Source organism: Papaver somniferum, chromosome 6 (assembly GCF_003573695.1).
Source record: "Papaver somniferum cultivar HN1 chromosome 6, ASM357369v1, whole genome shotgun sequence".
Taxonomy (NCBI): domain Eukaryota; kingdom Viridiplantae; phylum Streptophyta; class Magnoliopsida; order Ranunculales; family Papaveraceae; genus Papaver; species Papaver somniferum.
Window position 1 is genome coordinate 147,498,809 of NC_039363.1, and position 26,824 is coordinate 147,525,632.

General features: G+C 34.6%; 1 protein-coding gene across 2 annotated transcripts; it reads right to left on the reverse strand.

Moving 5' to 3' along the window:
- Window positions 1-3,228: 3,228 nt before the first annotated feature.
- Window positions 3,229-8,334, reverse strand: LOC113289731 (CTD small phosphatase-like protein 2). 2 transcript variants are annotated; one of them, XM_026539092.1, is made up of 8 exons: window positions 8,139-8,334; window positions 7,274-7,540; window positions 6,732-6,871; window positions 6,428-6,530; window positions 5,584-5,667; window positions 5,101-5,451; window positions 4,502-4,839; window positions 3,229-3,925 (listed from the first exon to the last, which is right to left on the reverse strand). In XM_026539092.1, exons 2-8 carry the CDS (start codon window positions 7,425-7,427, stop codon window positions 3,764-3,766), a joined length of 1,332 nt encoding a protein of 443 aa, XP_026394877.1. In that variant the 5' UTR covers window positions 7,428-7,540; window positions 8,139-8,334; the 3' UTR covers window positions 3,229-3,763. The 2 variants fall into 2 exon arrangements, with proteins under 2 accessions (XP_026394877.1, XP_026394876.1); XM_026539091.1 differs by having other exon boundaries at window positions 5,101-5,667.
- Window positions 8,335-26,824: the final 18,490 nt, after the last annotated feature.

Consider the following 26,824-nt stretch of genomic DNA (forward strand, 5'->3'; position numbering starts at 1 on the left):
TCATCTAATAGTTCATCCACAATAAGAATGGGAAGTTTATCCTTTATGGTTATTCTATTTAACTTCCTGTAATCCACACAAAACCTCCAAATGTTATCCTTCTTTTTGACTATAAGAATGAGAGATGCAAAAGGGTTGTGACTTAGCTGAATAATGCCAGAATAAAGCATTTCATTGACAATTTGTTCAACTGCATCTTTTTGAACACAAGGGCATTTATAAGCTCCGAGTTTAACAGGTGTAGAGTTTGGGTGAAGAGGAATTGTATGATCTAAACTTCTCTTTGGTAGTAGCTGAGTAGGTTCATGAAATACATCTTGGAACTCAGTCAGTAATGGAAGCAGGATCTCATGAGTGGTAGGTGTGGGGTGAGAAGAAGAGATAGAAAATAATTGTCCCACCAGACCATGAGAAGTAGTAGAATTTTTTTTTGTCATTGTTGCACCATGCATTTGAAGTAAAGAAGTTTGTGGTGGAATACCTTGTAAAGTAATATGCTTGTGTTGGTGAGTGAAGGAGACACTTAGCTTGGAAAAGTTAAAAAGAACATTACCTACGGTCCTGAGCCAATCTGTACCAAGAACAATATCACAACCACCTAGAGGTAAAATTCTCAGATTCTCTACAAAGTGGTGCCCCTGCATGGTCCATTGCAGATTTGAGCAAATACCAGTATTGACTGTCCTCCCTCCATTAGCAATAGTAACCATCATTGGTTTAGTTGATTCAATGCAGCAGCTTAAGGAAGTAGCTAAATCACTATCAATAAAACTGTTAGTACTTCCAGTGCCAATGAGTATAGAGATTTTGTGTTTATTGAGAATACCAGAAATCCTTATTGTTTCACCAGGTGCATTTCCTGTTAGTGCATGAAGATAAATCTCAATACCAGACTGAACATGAGACTCCATTGCCTCCTCAAATATTTCCTCATATTTCTCGGTATCTGGAGACTCAGAATTGTCCATATGAAGCATGTAGACTTTTTGTTTCCCTTTAAGAGGTGTCCTGTTCTATAAACATCATCACAATTATAACACAACCCTTGAGCTCTTCTCTTTTCCATATCCTCTTGAGACAATCTTTTTATGATTAGGTTGGGAGGGTTGGTCTTTGGTGTGGGAGTGAAAAAAGGTTTTGGAGTTGTAGGGACAAACTTAGGTGAGGTAAGAATTGGCTTAAGTGATAAAGGTGCAGAAGAGTAGTGTCTGGAGGAGTTAAAGCTGGTAGAGAAAGATTTAGTAAAGGGCTTAGAGGCTATAGTGGCTAAATGGAGCTTTTGTTCTTGTAATCTGGCAAAGAGAAAGCATCTTCCAAAGTTTGGGGGTGAAACATAGAAACAGATTTGCCTATTTCATCCTTCAGGCCACTAAGAAAGCTCATAACAAAATATGTCTCAGTGACCGATGGGTTCATATGAAGCATTAAAGCTTTGAGGGATTCAAAATCCTCATAATAATCATCCACTGTGGAGGTTTCCACAAGTTTATTAAAACTACCTACAAAATTTTCCTCTACAGGATTCTCAAATCTAGCACATAAATGTTTGGTCAAATATGGCCAAGTAATTCGATGCCTATTAACTTGAAAATTCAGAAACCACTTTTCAGCCTTAGCTTCAAGGTAAATTGCAGAAATATCTACCTTTTTATGTTCTTCAATGTCATGGAGTTGAAAGTATCTATCAGCCTTCTGAATCCAGCCACGAGGATTATCACCATTAAATCTGGGAAAATCCAGCTTAGGAATTCGATGAGAAAGAGTGTGTTGACGATGGTGAGCTAAACCCTGATCATGTATATCAAGTATACTAGATCCACCTGCATCTTCACTGTGATTTTGGTGTTGGGTGCTATATGGTCGACTGAATAATCTCACTAGATTTCGATTATTCTCTTGTAATTTGTTGTTGAGGTTGGTTTCCAGAGAATCGAACTTGGTGGTAAGTTCAGAGGACAAGGTATTGAAATCAGACTGAAGTTGAGATTGGGAAGCTTTTAATTGTGTTACGTCTTCTTCAACTGCCTTTCGAGTCATTGTGAAGAGAAAAAAAATTGTGGATTTGAACTGCTCTAATGCCAATTGTTGTGAGTATACAACAGATTAGACAAGCAGATCGAAGAAAGAAATGATAAATGGTGTTGAACACCTCCTGAATCAAAGACTCAGGCCAAGATCTGTGCAAATGAGCGCAGCGAAATGGTTGTTGTTTTCATTAATTCAGATAATGAGAAAATAGGGTTCTCTTACAGCTTTAATACCCAATGATTAACCATAATGTGCCAGTAATGGATGAGCAACACGTTCTCAGATCCAAGGGGCACATATACTCAAATAACTAACAACAGAAAAAGACTAAATACACCTAACAAGACACTACTGGCAGCTAAGGCGCCCATTGTTACTCGTCATGCTGTGACAGACACCTTGTAGGACGTGATTATCATTGGAACCCTCCTCTACCAGACATTTAAGAATTAATGTACATGCATCATTTCATAAACCTTTTTATTTAGCTGTAAATTGTATGATATAATGGCGTGTTTGGTTGGGGGAATGGAATCAATTTCCCGAGAATACTATTCCATCCCCATGTTTGGTAAATAGGATTAGAGACTGGTTAGAAACAGGATTTCCCAAACCCATGGGGGTGGTGGGTTTAGGGTTCCCCTCCTTTGAAAATAAAATTCTCTTCCTACCAACCAAACACGCCATAAATTCTACAGGAAATCATATTGCTTCAAAGGGAATACTTATAAACGTAGCTCATGCACACCAAGCTGAAACTAGGGAGTTACTAGAAGCTATGCAATGGGCTAAAGTAAAAGGTTGGAATGAGGTTATCTTTGAATATGTTAATAAAGTTTAGTATTGTCGGCAAATGAAGGTTTGCATCTTCCACCGTAGCAATCTTCTTCTCATTTGACTAAGCGTGTAAATTTTATGGAATAAAAAGAATAACTGGAAATGTATTTATGTACCTAGGTTGTGTAATAAGATGGCTGATTGTCTAGCCAAATCACTCCACAAGCCTTGTATGAAGCATCATAATAAGAGAATGGTGGGATAATCCCCTACCTTGCATCTCTGTACCTCTGGCTAGTGATGTAACTTTTATCTAATGTTTAGTGAGAATGGTCCATAACTATGTTCAATATATAACATTACAAAGAACCTCCAATACTCTCTTACATTCACTTCATGACCGTGGTCATGTGACTCGTGCCATTCAAATACTAAATTTAATATCAATGCAAGCTATTATTGCAAGTCCAATCGAAAACATTGCAAGTCCAATCGAACACACAAAATCCATAGCATAACAACCTATACACACCCTTTAGGGCAAATCAACTAATGATACATTTTATCTGCACAAATGTTAAGAAACAAAAAAGACAGACAACAAAGCATTCCCTATGGCAAACTATCTACCTACCTAATCTCGACACTGGAGTTACATAGCTCTTTTTGCAAAGAAGCTTTATGCAGTAGAACAAAAAATTCAGAAAATAGAAGAACCAGACAATGTCAAGTCATCAATAGCTGAACTTTCTTAATCGAACTGACGTGACAGACAAGAATCCTATCTATACATTATTTTTGTTTCCTTTGCTTTCTATGATCAAGTATAATGAGGGTTCTATTTTGTAGGGGTTGGGAGGGGAAGCGAGGGGAAGGTTTGTGTTGCTTTACTTGATTTATCCATGACAGCTGAAAACCCGTCTTCCTTCGCAGCTACTATTCTTGTTACTATTCCTTATTACTGTTGGTTATTACTGAATCTTTGCGCAATGATAGGGCGAACATCATCTGCATCCACCAGAGTCTCTAAAAACGGTAGTAATGAAACTAACGCTCTGTCAGATGGGTCATCAAACCAGCTTTTGATAGGAATCCCGTTATTAACTTGCAGCCGGAAAACCTGAAAGAAATGTTAAACTAGAATGCATAAATATGACATAGCACAGCAGAGGGTCCCAATAAATCCGAATACGCACCACTGCCAAGTTTATGATATTAAAACAAAATCACCACTTGCTTACTTACTGTCTAGTCTACGTAATCTAAAGATAATGAAAACAAACAGTTATCGGACCACTTCCAGACACCACCACTTTTAGCTTCTTACGGGACTTGACGGTTAGGAGAACATAAGTGGATGGTCCTACTCAAGTGCTTACTTCCTTAAAGGTAGTTTATATCATCAAAGATAGAAGTTGATAGTGTATGATACAATATCATAATCAGTAGACTTGTTTCAATATTACTAAAGAAAAATCAGAATAAAAAGAAGTCCGAGTCTTCGTTTAAGATTATAAACCACATTTTTCACGGTGCTTATGACCAAACCTAATGACAGCATGAGAGGTTATTAATGAATGATCATGAATTATTAACGGCACGGTAAATGGGTGCTAGCCTACACAATACAGTTAATCAGATGATAAATCAAACAGAGCCAACCATCATTCAAATGAAACAAGAGAGATTGCAGTACCTGTGGAGAATTATCAATTATAGCAACCTTTGCCAAATCGACTCCCAGAACTGTCAAGTCTTTAGTATAGCTACCATCCGAGAAAAGGCAAGATTCACGGTAAGCTCGTTCAGAAATGAGCTTTCCACTCGGATCCAATATATTAAGTAGCTGTTCGGCATAGCTACTTTGACTGGCTGTGAAGACAATGATTTCAAACATCTCTGCAACTTTCTCCAAGAATGGCTTAAGGTATGGCCTCTGTCTAACGTACACAGTGTGTTCTTTCATGTTGCAGAAAACTGGAAACGTGAAATCAGCATCATCGCAGTGTTCCAGGGTAGAGTGTACAAGTGTTTCTGTAGTAATACATATGGAATAAAGCCAGAGTGAGCACACTTTTAAGAAAACTAGTTGTAAAACGAACCAATAAGAATTTGAAAAAGTTTGCCTCATAGATATGAGTTACTTCTCTTTGTAAGAAAAGAGAATGTTACTTTTCTTTTTCTTTCTAGCATAAAAGAAGGTAGCTTCTCTTTTACAAAAGGGAATAATAAGCATGAACGTGCTTCACACCAGTCTCTGTGTACAAAAATACGTAACACTAAGAGGTTCCTTACCATCCAAGTCCAGTACTAGAGTGATTGATTTCCTTTTCCGAGTTTCTTTTGGGAGCAGTAACGGCCACAAAGACGGAACAACATCAGAAAGGTCAGGCAGATTTCTAAGAAACAAGTATGGATCAAAGCAGTCTACTTCATCCACACCAACAACCGAGTGAGAGTTGAAATCAGATTGTTCATCACAAGATTTCAACTGATGGATTGCTAGATATAAGCAAGCATCATCTGAGTTAATCGAGGCCTCTTGCTCTTCTTCTTCTTCACATGCCCGCTTGTCGGGAATATTGGTTGTTTCCCCAGTTTCCTCAAGGAAAGGAAGTATCATGTATCTCTCAGCCATATCAAACACTGTATCAGGAACAACAGAACATCCGTAATCAAAAAAATTATTGGAATCCATAATATCCTCAAATCCTGTACTTCCATCAAATGGTAAACCAGACACAGTCATGTCTGAAATGTGGAAATCCGATACATTACAAGTTTGGTATCCATATGAATTACTGCTAGCACTGTTACTATCCTCATCAGCAATCAATTGAGAAAATATAATGTCATCTTTCGCTGCAAAACAATAACATGTGAGTCGTGAGAAAATTGGATAAAGAGCTTTCAGCAATAAAAATTTATATAAAGACTATCCAAGGCACTTTAGTTTTAAGAGCATTCAGTACTTTCTCCATTCGTCAGCACTGTTTAGCATATAAATACAAACATACTGAAAAGTCGGATGATGCAAAGTTACGGTTATCCTCATGCGATTAACAGGTCAAAGGAAATTGTCTGCCCATCAAGTACCATCAACGATACATCTCATTTTCAGATATATGTAACCAAAATTTTGATGCCCAGATCCTTTGAAGTAAGAGATACGAAGAACTGAATTTAAAGACCAGAGGACAAGGTAACTTTTTCAGTAAATGTTTAAAAACCCTTGTCAAACAAACAAGGTAGAACATGCTTCAGGAAGGCACAGTTCTCACAAGAGAGAACTATTTTTACAATCAATAACTAAGCAGTCTGAATTGGCAGTTTGGGTGAAGCATATGGATGTTCTTTTCAGCCACTTGCAGTTAATATAGCATCTAATAGTGACCATTTATTCTCAGTATTACAAATTGTTAGTTTCCGTCCATAATTGCTGAACCACTATACTATTTCTGGCAGCATCATTAGACGTTATATCTATGACCCACCTCATCAGGGTTATTCTTAGATGTTTACATATTTAAACTAAAAAGCAATCTCCTCAACATGTGCACAAGGTCTGCTAGCAACGTAAGCAATATTCATATAGTACAGCATAAGAATAGAGAATAAATACCTGAATAATTATATATGTTTGGTTTGGAATGGATTTCATTGAACTCAAAGATAGGAGAGAAGATAGTCTCCATGTTTGATGAGCAAGTTGGTGGTGCCAAATCCTGCAGACCCCATAATGCAATATTGAGCAAACGTACGGAGAAGCAAATCAGATAATTTGAAGATGTGCCGATAAAAAGTTTCACAAAAAAGAAGAGTGGGAATAGGAAGGCCACATCAATAAAACCGAATCGGAGCCCATAAAAAGCCCCTGCCATAATCTAAACAAACACCCTGCCACAGTAATTATCATCGGTTATTACCGTTCTTTCGTCTGCAGGAGATTCAACTGCGGATAGTGGTGACTCTGGAAATGAACAAGCTTCACCATTCAACAAGTTTCTGTGAGCAACATCAAGCTTATCCCATTCAATTTCCTGGGACACTTCGATGTCGGAGAAAACTGCAAAATCAGGCAAAACCAAGTAAATATAAAATGTGATAAAAATGTAGAAACTGTTTTAACTACTCGGTACATACAAAACTTGTTCTATTTTCATCAAAATTAGCTTCCGACAGCTGTATAATTAAGACGTCCACTTTGAGGGACAACTTTAACTTGTTTTTTACGCATTGCCCATCAAGATTTTTACTTATTTTTTTGGATAGACTACAAGACAAATAAGTTATACTGGATGCGGAGAAAAATGTTATTAGCACTTCAGTGTAAAACGGAAAGATGAACTCCCACATAACCAAAATTTCTCAAACGCAGTAAAACATGTCCCTATCGAAAAGCCTATACAAGGCATGGGATAGTATTGTGAGGTTCAAACTTAAAAAGCTTGAGAGTTTAGCTTCCTACCATCATGATGATTATCAACAGATTCGTCCAACTCTGCTGTGTACTGAGATAATCTGACTTGAGAGGAAGAATTCTTTGAGATTTTACTTGACTTGTGGCACACATGGAGACCTGTACCCGTACACGGTTTAGTTTTCATCTTTAGTGCTGGCATGACTTAAATTCATACAAGTATCGTGTACAAGTTCCTCTTCAAAAATGACAACGGCAGAAAGAGAACTCTGTACACTTCCCCTTCCCAACCTTGAGTAGGTTTATCATCTAATACTATCAAAATAAAGATAAAGAAAGGAAAGGAATCAGTCATAAGGTTAGGATACGGATAATATAATAGTCAAACATAGACTTTAAGCATATTCCTAGACTGTTCTAAATCAAACTCAAGCAATCAAAAACCCACAAACTGAATTTTTTCCCTCAAGTAATCAACTGCAGCGTGAAAACGTACTAATTTAGAACAGAATTTGTTTGTGAGAGTTCCAAGATCTCGGTGGTGTTGGATACAAATACTTCACAACATAAACTCAACACACAGAATTAACAACTCTCACAAACTAGCAAGAAAACGAAACAGGATATTCTGATCATGACTAGAGAATAAAAGGCAAGGATCGGTTTTAAGTTGATCTCGTCTAGTCGTCTTACCAACCAAAAAAGTTCAAAATTCACAAGTAACACCAACACCAAAATACCCCCAAAACCCTAAGTTCACAAAGGAATCAGCTAAAAATTCAAACTTTAACAGAAAAAAAACAACACCCGATCACTACTCATCCAACAATTAGAAACTCAAAAAACCTGAACTAAAATCTTGAAAACCTAAAGAAACACTAAAATAAAGTAATTAAGACGAATCAGATCATACCTGTATAAACAACAATTCCCTTCTTCCTAAATTGAAAAGAAAAAAAAATGAAGAAAGGGGGGAGAAAAATTAGGGTTTGAAAAGAAAAATGAAGTTTAGAATCAAAACCCTGTGTTTCTCCCTAACTTTAATTTTTCTGGTATAGAAGTTAACTTAGTTCCGTCTGAAACAGGAAGAGTTTAGAAAGAGAGAGAGAGAGTTTTGTACGTCAACATTGTCAAACATCAAAAAGATCTTCCTACTTCTGAACACACGGATGGATGGATGTGTTAGAATTAAGGACGAATGAATGGTTTGGATTTGACATCTTTCTAATCATTTCTCAACCGATAAGAATCTTACACGTTTGATTACTCCACCAACTCACCTGTGCGAGACACTAGTTTTCTTGACCCACTTACATTTGCGTCAACAATTCCATAGCTGGCAGCTTGTTCCTTTTTCTTTTTCGTTTCTAAAACATTTCTTTTTGTTTTTGAAACAATCAGGTTTTCTTTTTGCATATTGGATATTCATTAAAAAAAACCTAACTAGGGTAGCTAGCAATTCTTACTATCAACAGAGTACAACCATGGAATGTTAAAAAGACATAAGCCTTTATGACATTTGATTTATCTACTTCTAAAACATGAATAATACAAGGTGGGGATCTTTCGGTTACAAAAAATTCTAAAAGTTTTGGTTTTTTTTGCTAAAAGATCCGTCACATTGTTTGTTGTTTTAAGTATGAAGAAAAAAATCTAAGAAGGGTGAATAAAAACTAAGTTTTGGTTTTTTTTTGCTAAAAGATTCGCCACATTGTTTGTCGTTTTAAGTACGAAGAAAAAACCTAAGAAGGGTGAATAAAAACTAATTTCCTGCTCAACTTCCTCCATGATTTCCTGATTTTGCCAAGAGATGGGAGATGGTCTCCCATTTAAGTAATCAAAAGAGCATTGAGGTGAGATATCCTTCATGAATTTAGAAAGTTTGAGGTTTGTTGAGACTCCATTCTGAAGACATTTCCAGGTAAAGATTTTTATACTTTATGATACTTCTGATTCCAGAGTCCTTTCTAGAAAGAGACAGGCATATCTAAGTTATTAGAGTTAATTGTTCTTTCATTTAGCTTGGCATACATAAATTTTACTGTAAACTCTCCTGATGTTGTAACAACCATCTAAGTTTATCTGGTTTGGCATTAGCATTTTTGTCCAGGACTATTCTTATCTTACAGATTCTTTCTGTTATAGCTGTTGAAAATAAAGTGTGAATTAAGCTACCATTCCACTTCTTAGTGATTGGATCTATGGGATCTACCACAAGTGTTAAGTGTGAGTTATTTGCAGTTCTAAACTGGCTAAGATTTGTTTCGAGGTATAGTACCCATTTATCCTCCCAGATATTAATACTAAAACCATCCCCTACCTCCCATATGTTATTTTATTCAATTAACTTGATACCTTTACTAAAGTGTTTCCAGATCCAAGAACTCGAACGAATATTTTTAACTCTAAAAACAGAAGATTTTATGAAATATTTAGGTTAAGTCGAGTAACCCATAAAGCCTTGGTTCAGTTACTAGACGCCAAGCCAATTTAGCAATCAGAGCTAAGTTTATCTTATGTGCATTCCTAAATCCTAGGCCCCCTTTGTTTAGTGGTTTACAAAGACAAGAATAAGATGTAGGGTAGTAAACTTTCTTATTTGTTTCCTTTTCCCACCAGAAATCCCTTTAATTTGAATCTATTTTTTTAGTTATCTTTTTAGAAATGGCAAAGCATCTCATCTGGTAATTTGTCATACTAGTTAAAACAACTTTATTGAGGACCATTTTACTTGGTCGGGATTTCACTTTGCCTTTCCAACCTTGAGCCTTATGTTCCATTTTTTCTATCATTCCTTCAAACATTTTGATTTTAGATTTATCTATGAAAAGAGGAGCTCTTAAATAATAATCTTTTAAGTCTATTTTTTTTTTATTTTCAAGAGCTTGGATATCATTCTTTGTTGTTTAGGGTGGACTTTCTTACTAAAGAATACCCCCGATTTATCAAAGTTGATGAGTTGTCTAGAGGCTTTGCTAAAGATTTCTATAATTTGCAAAATGTTTTTACATTCCTTTAGGTCTGCTCTAACAAAAAGGAGGCAGTCATCAGCAAAGAATATATGAGAGATTGGGCTATTTTTTAAGGTCATATTGAATCCATGAATTGATTTCTCTTGTTCTTGTGAAAGCAACAATCTTGAGAAAATCTCTACACGCATTATAAAAAGATAGAGTGAAAGAGGATCTCCTTGTCTGAAACCTCCTAAAGGTTTCAAATAGTTTTCAGGACTGCCATTTAAAAGCACCGTTATTGAGGTAGTTGATATATTCATATATAAGGTTACATAAGGATTGATCAAACCCAATTTTTTTGAGAGTTTTGATTAAGAAATCCAATTAACCCTGTCAAAAGCTTTTGACATATCAATCTCTATCCCAAGCCCTCCTAGTTTTGCTTTCTTTCTTTTTTTAAATAATGAATGATTTCATGAGCAATCAAGTATTATCTAAAAAAATTCTTTTAGAAAGAAGGGCAGCTTGATATGTAGAACTGATGTTATCAAGGTGTGGTTTAATTTTATTTGCCAGAATTTTTGCTATAATCTTATAAATTGTGTTGCACAGACCAATTAGTCTGAATTTGCTAGGATCTTTTGGGTGAAAAGAATTGATGAATAGACAAAACTACTTGTTCACCTACTGTATCCCAGTTCTGTTTGAAGAAACTTGCAGGAAACCATCAGGTCCTGAAGATTTATTAGATTTTGGACTTTTTAAAACTCCTAGAATTTCCTTTTTAGAAGGTATAATATTTAAAGTTTCATTATCCTAAGTAGATATACTAGCCTGAATTTGACTGAATAGATTATAGTTTTGGGTTTGAACAGAAGAATCAGACGAGAAAAGATATGAAAATAATCAGACAAAGTTGATTTCATTTCGTTTTTGTCAAAGATAATATCATTATTATTTTTTCTCAGGCATTCTATAATGTTCAATTTTTTTTCTTTTTTTAAGTTTTTGCATGAAAATACTTAGGCCGTGTTTAGGAGCCTTGACCACATAAAACTTAGCTATGGATGTTTAATCTCTAACTTGATTAGGATTATCCTAAAATGTATTAATAAAGATGTTGTTTGTCTTTCCATTATGTCCATCACATGTATATCATGTATTATGGTTGTCTCTCGGAACTTTAACCCTGTATTTTTATAAAATAATTGTATATTATGAAAATTTTTGGGGATATATTGATTTTGGGTTCCAACTTTGTGACCAGAGTTGCATTTGGATCCTAAAAAGTTACAAATTAGAGTTTGGGTCCCAAGACTTTCATTGACCATCTTTCTTGCCAGTTACAAACTTGGGTTAAATACGGAAATGACCAATTTAATTTCAAATGTAAGTTTATTTACTAACTTTGCCATCCGTTAGAGACGTGTATGGCGCACGAATAAAAGGCTGAGATTCCAGGTAACAGGTCCATCCACATTTTGCTTCAGCGATACAGAGAAATTCATTCTCTCTAAACCCTAAAACAGGTGAAGAACATGGTAATCTCCATATTACCTCCATCAATCCCACATTACCAAACCACCCCTACACTTCTCACTACACCTATATTCCCTAATTCATTGAACCATCTGCAAAAGAATCTCGATTCGTAACCCTAACAACCCAAAGAGATTTGTGTTTTTTCAGATGAATCATGGGTTGAACTCAAATGAGAAAGAAAATGGGAATACTGTAAAGAAGATTAAAACCCATTCTCCAAATTGAATTGGAAAGATTTGTTAGACCCAAATCCAGGCAATTTAGTTTAAGAAAATTCGGAAAAGTTTATCTTTATGCGTTAAGAATTTTAAAATTTTGATCGGATTTGATTGAACCACCTGGTATCGTTGGTTGGAAATGGTTTCAGCTAATATTGAAAGCGCCATCACTGACTACACAAAAATCCATTAGCTAAATTTAAAGCCTGAATTATTATTCTTAAAAAAAATATAGGTGAATGCGAATATATACAGATTGTACAATTTAGATATGGGTGATGACGATTTGATGAATTTTTCCACTGTTGGATTATAACAGGGAATGAGTTGTATAAAATGATAAAAAAAATTAAAACAAAGATATCTCTCTCTATAAACAGCAAGTCACACATCAAGTGTTTGTGAAATTACTTCAACGAGTTCTATACCATTAGAGCAACTGCAGTGGTGCGAGTATAACCAAAGACCAAAGAGAGAAAAAAGATCAAATTTTGGATTTAGTCTGGTGTGTGACGCTACGGTGGAAAGACTAAATTTGGTCAGACGTACATTATACGTTCGCCTGGTGTAGGGCGTGGACTATGCCAACGCCTGGTGTGGGACGGGGACTATACGTTCGCCCGGGTAAGAAAGATTCAAAAAATAAAAATAAAAAAGAAATAGAAAAATGGGGCGGAGGTATTAAGCCCGCCCCATGCAATTTGAATTTGTAAAGAATGGGGCGGGGGTATAATGCCCGCCCCATACAAAATTTAAAATAAATAAATAAATGGGGCGTAGACTTTGCGTACGCCCCATGTGGAGCGTAGACTATACCAACGCCTGATGTGGGGCGTGGACTATACGTCTGCCTGGTGTGGGACGTGTACTATACGTCCGCCTGGTGGTGGGGTGTGGACTATACCAACGCTCGACTATATTTGGGTTTAGTCTTGGTCCCAGACCAAATATACTCTAGGTTTTAGTCGTCGATCAAAATTTGATCGATAGTACGTTCCATTACGTCTGTTCAAAAGACCAAATATTTGGGTTTAATCGCCCACTGTGGACGCTCTTAGCAAATTTACTAAAGTATTGTAGGCCTCCGTTGATGGAATTTGATGGAGTAAAATTTCTAAGAAATCCAGACCATTGGATTCTTCTTTCTTGTCCGTCAGATATGCTTAAGTGGACTTTAGCTGCACATGCAAATCATGTTCTTAACGGTAACTGACGACGTCAAAAAAATAGAAATAAAAAAAAATAAAAAATAAGTTTCTTAACAGTCAAGACAGTCGAAGAAGGTCCTGGGACCCAAACTCTAATTTGCAATTCTCTAGGACCGAAATGCAACTCTAGTCACAAAGTTAGGACCCAAAGCCAAGATATCCCAAATTTTTGTTAGCATAACAAAAATAAAAACATAAAAATAAATTAAAATTTTAAATAATATTTAATTAGATAACTTCTAAGAATATCTTATACAAAGCCTTTAGTTGGTAACCTAGCAACAAGATGGGCTCCAACTCCTCTTTGAATATCAATGCATAATCTATGAAAAATAAAACTACCAAAACCACTACTAGCATCGTTATTAACAATACAATTCTTCAGGCACTTGAAAAAACACTAATCTATCGTTATTAAAATAACTACTCCTATAACCGTCTAATCCAGGTAAGGATATTGGTATCCTTACTACCTTGGAGATTACCATAACCTTGCTTTTTTAGCTTCCTAAAATTAAGGAAGATTTAGTAGTTCAAATTAATCAAATTTTCTGCAGTAAGATCAGAATTAATTCGGATTTGTTCATCTAACTTCATCTGAAGGTCAACTACCTCTTCAGTATGATCTCGAAGCACAACTTTTTTGATATATACTCCGTAATGAAGATCATCAAATTTTCTTGTCAAACAATGTATCAGGATTCTCAACCTTATTGATGGTTTCTAGGACACGCTCAATATTGAGTTTATCCATTTATAGTGAAGCGTTTTCAGATACTATATTTTCCATCATCAGATCGCTACAAACACGGACTTATAAGGTCTTTAATGTGTTTGACTACTCTAATACCAATTGAAAATGCGGGGATCTAACAACCACACCCAACAATTCGTTTGGCAATCTGAGGGGAGTTACTCCAATATACTTTCTAGAGAATCAACTAGACGGCTAGACTCAATCTAAAGTAAAGTATATCAAAGAGCTTAATATAGCTAACTCTTAATTCAATCCGCAATAAGCAAATATAAATATGCGAGCACGCTTGAATATAAGAGGAGTTACTTGAACGGTACCAAAGACCAATGCTCAAGTGTCAATCAATGTAAATCAACAACCAAAAATTGGATATTCTAATTGATTAATCTTAACGCACAACCTGTGATATTTCAATTATATAACAAAATATAATGCGGAAAAGAAATAACACAGACACCAGAATTTTGTTAACGAGGAAACCGCAAATGCAGAAAAACTTTGGGACCTAGTCCAGATTGAAAACCACACTGTATTAAGCCGCTACATACTATAGCCTACTACCAATTAACTTCGCACTGGACTGTAGTTAAACCCTAATCAATCTTACACTGATTCAAGGTACAGTTGTGCTCCTTACGTCTCTGATCCCAGCAGGATACTACGCACTTGATTCCCTTAGTTGATCTCACCTGCAACTTAGAGTTGCTACGACCCAAAGTCGAAGACTTGATAAACAAAACTGTCTCACACAGAAAAGTTTATAGGATTGAATAAATCTATCTCCCACAGAAATACCCAAGAGTTTTTATTTCGTATTTTGATAAATCAAGGTGAACAGGAACCAATTGATAATCCGGATAAGAACGACGTAGTATTATCAATCACCTCACGATAATCTTAATCGACTAGCGAAAAAAGATATTATGGAGTCATAAACGATGAGACGAAGGTGTTTCTGATTACTTTTCTATCTTGCCTATCGGAGAAATTAATCTCAAGACAATCTTACGATTGCACTCAATCACGATAGAAAAAACAAGATCAGATCACGCAACTACAAAGAGAATAGTTGGGTCTGGATTCACAATCCCAATGAAGTCTTCAAGTCGTTAACCTACAGGGTCTCGAGAAGAAACCTAAGGTTAAAGGAGAATCGACTCTAGTTATGCAACTTGTAACACACATGAGGTGCGGGGATTAGTTTCCCAGTTCCTAGAGTTCTCCTTTATATAGTTTTCAAATCAGGGTTTGCAATCCAAGTTACCTTGGTAACAAAGCATTCAATATTCACCGTTAGATAAAAAACCTGATTCAATCAAGCTAATATCTTTCAACCGTTAGATCAAACTTAGCTTGTTACACACAAATGAAATGTACCCTCATTTAGGTTTATGTAACTGTACCCAAACGTGTACACCATGTTGGTTTACAAATAGTTAACCGAGGTTAGCCATATGATAACTCTCATATCAACCTTATTTATCTTAACCATAACTAGTTCAAATGACTCAGATAAAACTAGTTAAAGAGTTGTTCAATTGATATATTCTCATAGAATTATACAAGAACACAATTGAAGAAAAATCGGTTTGATTCACTCGAATCAATGCATGAAAATTATAGCCATGGTTTGCAAAGATTGCATTCCTTATTAATAAATGTTTATGTTCATGTACACAACCGATTTTAGAAAGTAACCATTTAAGTATGCGTACTTAAGTAACCAGATTTGAGTTTCGTTTGGTTTACAAACTCAGCAGAAATTCACGGACATGAACTTCCACCAGTATGCTTACGGGTACGCGTACTTTAGGTAACTGGATGAGTTTGGTTTGGTTTTCAAACTCAGCAGAAATTCATGGACGTGAACTTCCGCCAGTATGCGTACGAGTACGCATACTTACCCAGTTTCCTTCAACCATTTTGTATACACACAAGTATGCATACTTTTGGTTCCCGGTTTTGGACTTATACACTTGTATGTTGGAATCATTGCTGATTTATTCCTGCACAACAAATAAAATCAAACAATAAACAAATAACGTTATGGCTGAGTCGCGGACTAGGTCGCTTTTTTTAAGACGTTTCGCGGCTCTGCCCAAGATTGTGCAAGCAGTTCTTCAATGGCGCGTCGTCCCCAGGATAAAACAGCCGAGATCAATCTCTTACATAATCACTCTTGCACGGTGAGAGGATGTGAAACTTTTACACTTCATTCTTGCTCAGAAACTCTTTAGAAAAACCAAGGAGGATCACACACTTGTTTTTCTTTCTCACAATAATTCATTTTGCTTTTAAATTCAATAAACATATAAGAAAAACTCTCCATAAGAAAAAAGGCTTCAACAACTCCTCTAAATCTTTTCATTTCTATTTTCATTTTTATTTTTTTACTCAAGAGACATAATAGAAACTTACTCTTAAAAGATAAAAAATCTCTTTCTTCTTCCAACCAAATTCTGATTTTGTACTCAAAACTTTTTTTTTTAATGCCATTCAATGAGAAGTTATTATGGTGTATTAAATACTATTAATAAAGCAAAATATGAAACGGTCAAAATCAATTATAACCAAAAGTAGTTTGCATTTAAGAAACTTAAATGCTATTAAAAACTTTCTTTATATTTACTGGGAAATAAACTTATGTTTTAAATATATATTCCCAACAATCCCCCACTTATATTTTTAAAACATTGAGCAAGAACGTATATAGTTGTGCATAAGCAAAGGTGTCTGCGACTTGAACCTTTACGTAGTGTTAATAGGCTCCCTTAAAATCCGACCATAGAGTGAACATAAGTCTTGAACTCTATGAGATAAAAAGATTGCTTAACACACACGACTACACTAGTGTAAAGTCTAAAGCCAGCGCATTACGTCCCTGTGCTTGTATCCCAGTTTAATGAATGATCTAGAGAACTGCCTATATTCTCATAGAAAGCGGCCACACTTTCACATTCACATAGGTAAGTTTATCAAGAGTACTCCTGAAAGTACCCCACTCTAAATAGAGATATAAACATTATTAAGAGTTTAAAATTAAACTCAACCTCTACTCGCTTCAGGATATCATGCCGTGGGATGAATTCTTCAAAGCATGATTCTCGCATCTCTATATCATTTATGACTTCGTCTAGTTCCTTTGAACCTATTTCTAGGTTGGGTATCCATCATAGATGACTCAACCTCAATGGGAATCAACCTCATCCCTAAGATGTATTCACATCTTCTTACCAATCCTTTCGTCAAAGGACTAATGAAAGCTCTTTCCAGACACTATATAAACCATTCTCATAACATCAACTCTTGTAGTTATCATAACGTTCTCAATTCTTGCAATATCCGCGGTACTATCACATTGGATTAATATGTCTTTTCCTCTATCCACTATAGAGGATCGAATCACCCCATCCATTAAAGGATTCAACTGAAATGATGTCCAATCAGCTTCGCAACATCCTTAAAGGATTGCAGTAACCATTTAGATAGTGTATTTCTAGGTGTAAGGTGTGTTAGAAACACCTCATAACCTTCTCAAAATTTTACCAATTTTCCATACTAAGATTGGTAAATCTGAATATAAAACCCCACTACGGAGGTAATATACCCCGACTATAAAAAATACTTATATATAGTCAATCACGTAGCAAAGAAACATAATGAGCTACCATACTCATGTCTAGTGCAATCACACACAATCTCAAAAGCATTAGCACTAAACCAAATGAGTGAAAACTAGTTTACAGTCAGTCAGACTATATAAATTTCTATCTCTTTTAAAAATCTATTTTCATTGAAATGAAACGGATCTAAAGAAAAATTTATTATTAACATCGTGCACCATCTTCATTCAAGTCTTTCATGTCAAATAGTAAACTAAGCATGTTCTTAATTTCATTTTCATCCTATAAGTTAGAATAAAAATTCAACACATCATGTATGCATACAAAACAAAGAGTATTGTGCCTTTCACTTTCATCAATTCTGAAATCATCCGAATGAATCAAGTAAACAATTTATTTCTTTTAAATTGTTTTAAAGTTGTTTTCAGAATATAAATGATAAATTATATAACTTATATGCTTTCTTTTATGGTATAAACTACATAGTTTTCCATGCTTGGTTTACATATATTCTCATCTTTGACTTACACAAAAGTATATATTTATACTTATGACTATAACAAATCATACATCGTAGAAACAACATCAACAAAACAAGCATGCGAGTTAATTTAGCGACATGAATACAAGTGTCAATGATTTTCTGTTTGCCTGTCTAAAAACAATATGCTCACGAATTTCTTTCTCCAAAGATTAAATTTTTAAGAACGAAGTTACTTTCTATGAGAAGTTATCTTCAAAATTATAATCAACAAAATATTAATGACTACAATTTAATCTCACTATATATGCTTTTCTAGGTTCATTCTTAGTGAATTACTTGTCACCTTCATTTTTCTAGTTCCTCTAATTCAAATCAAATATGTTAAAACATAGAATATGGAACCCCCACTATTTTTTGACTCAAACAAGAGTTTCAAAACAATATCAAAAGACTCCAAAAATTGTGAAAAACTAATGAACCATTGATTTAAACCCAAAGCGTTTTGCACAATATAGTGAATAAAAATTCAAACAATTTTTGTGAAAACAACATTGCCTGATTCACTACTTAAAAGATCATATTTGATATCAAGACAAGTTACTCTAAGCATCTTTACAAAATTCACAAATATTTTATTTCATCCAATATCATTGCAAGTTGCATAAGATTTCAAAGTGTACATGCTTTTATGAGTTAGGTAACATTACATACATGTTACTCAAAAAATTCACCAAGTTTACAAGAAAATATAACATGCTCATATTCATCACTAATTCATTGATTTCTTAAAAAGCATGAGAAAATCTCATATTTCAAATATTGAAAATTCAATTTATGTTATGATAAAATTGCACTATTATGCTCAAACATTTTATCTACAACATATCATTTGTAGTATTGCAATGATCAAATTCAACAAATTTATAATCTCAATCTAGGAGGAAACAAGATTGTTTCTCATTTCGGAAATATGAATATTTTAATAAAATGGTTCTACCCGAAGTAAACTTTGAAACCATACCAATACCGAAAATCCTAGTGATGTGAGTATATCTCAACACCACTTTATTTCAAACAATTTGGTTCAAATTTTGAACCATAACCTGTCAAAACAAACATGGTGTAAAACACCAATATATACCAACCTCTCACCGTATCCACAATTCACATTAACTTAGCTTGAAAAGCGTTGTTAATAACATTTGATATCCTTGCAATACCGTGCAACAATAGCAAATAAATTCATAATCAATATTATGTTCATTTCTTGGTGAGAGTTGATATTCACATTGGTTTTGACTAGGTTTCAAGCTATTTCGTTTCTGGGTTCGTATAGAATTTCATCTCATAAGTTCCAAACTTATATGAGTCACATGTTTATTGTCATACACAATAATTCTCAATATCTTGTTTCCCTAAAATTTATTATAAGATTGAACAATGGATTAATTTAATTTAGAATGTCATTATTTGATCACTACAATTACTACAAATAGTTCATCAACATACCTCAATTGATTTTAAAGCTCAATTGGTTATAAACCATTTTTCATTCTTTGCGCACCAACAAAGAAATCAGCAACCTCATTGCTCCTCACATCGATTAATCTCCCGCAATTTTTATTTCATTGGAAAATAAAAACTTGCCCAAATAAGTGAACTTTCACCTGTCACAATCATGTACATGTGAGCATTTGAAACCAAAAAATAAGTAAGGTATGCACTCGCATAATTACTTAAAAATCAAATGAAACATATCACTTCAAGTTTCTCTTAAATTTCAAACAAAGATTCAAATTTATATAGTCATAAAATCGTACATATATTTATAACTTTCTACTAAGCATATTATCAAACACATACAGTGCATTAGTTTGATTTCCAACAATGATCTTCTTTTAGATTACAAAAAGTAGACTATGAAGTACCAGAATCAAAACATGATTTCTTAATGTAATTTCTTATATCTCTAATCTCTAATCTCAAGTGTCAAATCCCTTATTTTGGATAGACATACACAACGATTTTAAAATCACCACATTTCTCAAACCAAAATTATAATGGGAAATTTTAAAATGGATATCCATGGCAGAATAAATCGTCTTAAAATTGTTGGAATCATTGCTGATTTATGCCTGCACAACAAATAAAATCAAACAAGAAACAAATAACGTTATGGTTGAGTCGCGGACTAGGTCGCTTTCTTTAAGACGTTTCGCGGCTCTGCCCAAGATTGTGCAAGCAGTTCTTCAATGACGCGTCGTCCCCAGGATAAAACAACAGAGATCAATCTCTTACACAATCACTCTTGCACGGTGAGAAGATGTGAAACTTTTACACTTCATTCTTGCTCGGAAACTCTTCAGAAAAACCAAGGATGATCACACACTTGTTTTTCTTTCTCACAATAATTCATTTTGCTTTTAAATTCAATAAACATAAAAGAAAAACTCTCCATAAGAAAAAAGACTTTAACAACTCCTCTAAATCTTTTCATTTCTATTTTCATTTTTATTTTTTTACTCGAGAGACATAATATAAACTCACTCTTAAAAGATAAAACCTCTCTTTCTTCTTCCAACCAAATTCTGATTTTGTACTCAAAACTTTTTTTTAATGCCATTCAATGAGAAGTTATTATGGAGTATTACATACTATTAATAAAGCAAAATATGAAACGGTCAAAATCAATTATAACCAAAATTAGTTTGCATTTAAGAAACTTAAATGCTATTAAAAATTTTCTTTATATTTACTAGGAAATAAATTTATGTTTTAAATATATATTCCCAACATTGTAACACCCCAATTTTCGGGCCCGGATCCTTCCCGGATCCCATGCCTTAAAACCCGAAGTGATACGCCAAAACCATAGCCGAAGCCCGGCTACTAAGCCCAAGCTCATTAAATAATTTATTTGGGCTTAATTAATCTATGTTCAATTCAGAAATTCTGAAGCAGCGGAAACAAAAAAAATTCTTTAGAAAGATGCAACCGTTACTTTGACATGATTTCTAATACACATTAATCCTAGAAAACTCTAGTTTAGCATAAAAATTAAATTCACCGATAAATGTTCCAGATTCAATCCAAAAGAGTTACGTTTTTGTGGAACAAACGTAAAACAAAAACAGACATCAATTCATTCCAAGAATTTTACTGAGCATAAATCAAATCCAAATTTTTTTATGATTATACGTTATGAATCCGAACTGAGTATATTTTCAGTCATAAATGTTTTATAATTTTTAGTTTAATTTAAAGACATTTTGACCACAGTCAAACATGTAGTTGACCAGCACTGCAGAAAAGGAAAACAGAGATAGTCTATTTTATAAAAAATCATATAAAATCACTCAAAACTCAAAATCATCTTTGGTCCATCATTTTAAAAAGTAAAAAGAAAGATATTGAAGTTTAAAGAAGACAACAAAGCCTAAAACATATCATAGAATTACTTTTAAACAGGAAATCTTCAATATAGTTGAATCTGTCAGGAAATTTCTTGCTTTAATACAGTGATAAAAAATTGTTTCAAAAATACTTCTAGTACTTATAAAATTCCGAATATTTTATCAACACATTCTGAAGGAGTTTTAAATCCATTAAAAATATAATTACATGAAAATATATTATAGAATAATTATCATTAACAGTCAAACCAGCATAACTCTGAAATTTTCATTGTCTAATCAAAGAGAATTTTCTTAACGTGGCATTGTTTCTTTGGTTATACATTAACCCAATAATATCCAAAGCACTAATAATCAATAAAACCTTAACAAATCATCTAAAGAGTTTGATGACTTTATTACAATTTTCCAATCACAAATCCTATGCAAACTACTAATTAAAGCACCAAAACCGATCTCTATGCTTTTCCGCCTTTAGTTCCTTGTGCTGCCATAAAATATGGATTATTTTTGTCATGAAACGACGTGAGTTGTGACACCCGGTAGGAAAAGAAGCAACAAAACATTTTAAACAACACCTTTAAATTCCTTTAAAAACAACTAGCATGATTAACAACACCGCAAACACATGGAAACACCACATCCATAAACAACAATAAATTCAATCAATCCGCTCTCCCCAGGGATCCCATGGGTTTAGCAATCAAATAGGAGGCAACCATCAACTCCTAGTGAGCCCCATGTTGTTTTTAGGGAGGCAACCTTCAACTCCCAAGGATATCTCGTACCCGAGAAAGTCTTTTGGGAAGCAACCATCAATTCCCAAGGACCGTAAATTTATCAAACACATACATGGATCACACAACTTCAACATCATCATGAAATCAATAAATACAATACCATTAATCACATTACCACAATAGTTAAAACCAATAAATATGAATTTAAATAATTTTAATCCAAATAAAATAAAATTTAGTTAGTGTTGCGCCTACCTCGATTGCTAGGAAATGAGCCCAAGGAGATAATAGAAGCAAAACACTGATGCAACCCCAAATCCTCCAGTTCGTTCCCACTGGTTCCAAAATTAGGTTTGTGTACTCTTTTTTTCTTCTTTTTTTCGTGCGGCTAGGAAGAAGTGAACATTTAAGATTCTCTCAACCTAAAATATACAAGTCTCAAATATTTATATAGGCGGTGACCCTAAACCTAGTCAACAGATATAATTCCACGTATACTAGCCTTGTGGTCGGCTTTCATGCGATTGATACTATTATACTAAGATGATATAACAAGCCTTACTGACTGAGCTAAAACAAGATGGTCAAGTTTTCTGAATTTTTTAACTAATTATGCCAAGAACCACTCACATCATAACATGCAGCAAGAAGATAAGCCAAAACGAAACAAGTACCAATGCCCGTGGACAACACGTTTCGCACTACTCACTTGACCTGGATAAAAACTACTCCCGTTTGTTTATTCTTTGTCCTACCACTAATGACTCCCTAACTTGCTACCAATGCCGAATTAACAAGTGGAAACATAACAATTAATTTAAACTACTTCAAGTAATGACGTCCCCTGGTTAGCATTGTGAACCTATATCTTGGTCAACGAAATTATCCACCCAATTGAAATAAGTCAACTAGCTAAATTGCTTAACTATTAACAAAAATGTTCCACTTCTCTTCTACCATAAAAGACCATAAATATCTATCGCCGGTACCTTCCTGAAATTAGCTAATTTCTAAGGCATTAACAATCAAAATTAATACATACGCCTAATTTAGCCACCTGATAGATTATTGTAGATGGGGAAAACTATTTGTTGGTTTTTATGCAATTGAAGAGATGTTCGTGTGGAGACTCCTTGAACCGAGCAAATGCTTAAAACCTCACACAGATGCACTGCAAGAAGGGAGTGCTTTAAGTTCGAGAGATCAACCTGTAGGACTTCGGCCTAAACCAATACAATGACCGTTGTAGAGTCAATTCGGTCACAAGAGATGATGCGCTGATCTGTAGGGGGAAGCTGAGAAATGTGCGAGATCAATGGTGATCGAGATTGTAGGTGTGTTGTGTATTCTGCGTAAGAAGGTTCTGAATTATTGAATTTAATCAGTTGAGGGTGATTGCTCAGACGATGAGTTCGTGTAGACGAAAGATTGTCTGTGTGAATTTTTCGAGAAATTCCTGTCTAGACGAATGTTGTCACCTTCAATCATGATTCAGAGGCCTTTTATATTACTGAATTGAAAACACCATGATCCCACGAAGTGTGACAGTTGCTGGAGTCAAAGAGTGGGGACGTGAAAATCGTGTTGAAACCAATTGCTCATCGTGTGGAGACTTGGTTAACTTTCCACCCACTACTTTGCTAACTCCTCCAACTGATTGCACGACTTGCCCACATTCTCATCGTGTGTATGAACACACGTTCCGTAGACCGCCAGACCAAAACCCTGGTTAATATCCCCCCATGTGACACGATTGACATCTCGTGATTGTAGAGTCAGTTGCTAACTTTATGGTACGATGAGTCCTTGTGTTGCTGAGTTGAACATGACTTTGCAAATGTTCTGAGACTCATGAATTGAACATGTATGTTGAGACAGAGGTATGATTATGTTGGTTGTTAAAGTGAGCAAATATTGCTCGTATGAGCAAATGTTGCTCGTTTGATAAATTGTTGAATGTTGATAATCAATATTCATGGACTGAACAAATATTGAATATTGATAGTTGAACCAATATTCATGGACTGAGCAAATATTGAATATTGATAGTTGAACCAATATTGTTCATCTGAGCAAATGTTGCTCATTTGATGAATTGTTGAATATTGATAGTTGAACCAATATTCTTCAGTGCGAACAAATATTGCTCATTTGATGAATTGTTGAATATTGATAGTTGAACCAATATTCTTCAGTGCGAAAAAATATTGTTCATCTGAGCAAATGTTGCTCATTTGATGAATTGTTGAATATTGATAGTTGAACCAATATTCTTCAGTGCGAACAAATATTGCTCATTTGATGAATTGTTGAATATTGATAGTTGAACCAATATTCCTTAGTCTGAGAAAATATTGTTCATCTGAGAAAATGTTGCTTATTTGATGCATTGTTGAATATTGATAGTTGAACCAATATTCCTTAGTCTGAGCAAATGTTGCTCATTTGATGAAGTATTGGTAGCATGACCAAATAAATATTAAATTAAAATACTGGCGACCAAACCAAGTATAATTAATTAGAGTACTGATCATGGGATCAACATAAAATTTAGTGTTTGAATATGGAATTATGAACCTTGAACTCAAAACCCTAATTTTGATCAATCGTTGAATTGATGATTTATTGAAAATCATTTATGAAATGAAGGAGGGGCCGGCTACATAGGATGATGAATCGACTATGTAGCGCCCAGATGCTGAGGTGAGCAAAATATTAAAGTCTCTTGAAGACCAGTTGGTGAAAGGATGATTAAATGCTGGCTTAATCATTTGTTGCTGAAAAATAATGCTTATTTCAGCATCAGGTGTTAAAACCTAACTATGAAGAGATGAGAGACCGACCAAGGACTCATGAATCCGGCCTTGGTTGGTCATGGGATTGTTTTTTGATCATTTTTATGAAGTTCCAAGTTGTTTGGAAGAGTTTTGGACCTAATACGTGCAATTGTGCAAATTAGGTCAAATCATGAAAAGTACATGGGACCGGCTCCTTGCAAGCCAAAGAGCCAACCTTGGTCGGTCAAGGTAACGTGCTCACGTCACCAAAGTGTCAGCATCTCAGTCCTGAGAATTTTGGTATTTTCTGGTGTGCGTTTGAGCAACATTTTGAGCAAATATGAAGAAATCAGAGATTTTGCTGAAACCGTGAAAACTTCATGAGATGAAGGAAAATAATAATAAAAAATGAAGGAATCATGAAGTGTGGGACCGGCTATGGCCCAGGCATGTCCGGCCGTCCAAAGAGCCCGGTCCCAGGGTATTTTTTCCTAATTTTACAATATTTTTCATGATTTTAAGGAAATATCATAAAATCAAGGAGTTTGTTGAAACAAAGGAATTTGTTGAAATCAATGAGTTTTCATGAGATGAGAGAAACATACAAAATAATAATAACAAAATAAGGGGCGTGTGGGACCGTGATGAGCACGCAAGTGCAACGCATTTTCACCCATAACTACATTCGCTATGACTAATTTAATCACTAATAATCTTGTTTTAAGTATTTTCAAGGAAATAAGCTCTTTTGGAAAAATAGCTCGAAAAAGTGTTAAAGGCAACCAGAGGAACTGATAAAGGCACCCATCATTTCGTCTACGGGCACCCAACAAATGGATAGAGGCACCCTCTTCTTCTTCATTTGAAACAGATTCACATAATTTATGGGAGGTCTCAAAGATTTAAGGAAAAGATATCTTCTTGCCTATTATACAAGAAGTTTTCATATCTTGAAGTTAAAAGAGATAATATATTGATGAGTTTGTTTTTATATTGAAAAGGAGAAAGAAAATCTGTGGTTTTATTTATAAATAAAAAAAGATAATATCCCCGAAATTTTATTCTAGCAAATAGAGGAAGATGTGTGATAAATGGAGAAAGAAATTATTCCTGAAATATCTTTCATTAAAGAGAAGATCTGGTGGAGTTATGGAAGAATATTTTGAAAAGATGTTTGAGTAATTGGTTGTTGTGTATAAATAGGGTGCTAATAGGACCAAACAGGCATCCAGAGAGGGGGGAGTTTTGGAAGAGCAAAATAGTTGCGTTTAATTTTTCTTCATTTTCACCATTGTAAACACTTTTCGAGCAATAAAATAATCTTTTAAGAGTGTCTACAACATGATGAGCTAGACCCCTACACTGGGTCGACGGAGGAATCCGAATTTCATACATGGGTAAATTTATTTTATTTTTCTATTTGACTTTTGCAAATACTAAAATAGAATTATGATTTGAATTAATTAGTTATCATTTTATTTGATGGGTCATGCTTGCTTAGATGTTTGATGTCCCATGCTTACAATTTATAACTAATATTTTGAGAATCTAGTTTGGCAAAAATAAGAGTCCATGTTATTTTATTTATTAAGCGATAATTGTTGAGAATAAATAATTGAGCCTTATGATATGAATTCGGTGGAATCCTAGTCCCAATAACTCTCGCCTTTGTTTATTATTTTCATTAAATCTTTAAATTTAATCTTCACAAGTCTTAGAGTTCGAATCCTTATTTACAACAACGATCAAAAAAATCACACCAGACCGGCTAGGGCCCGGTCCCACGTGTTTTCCTAATTTTATATTATTTTTCATGGGTTTAGGGAAATTTGTTGAAATCAGGGAATTTTCATAAATTCAAGGAGTTTTTCATGAAACAAAGG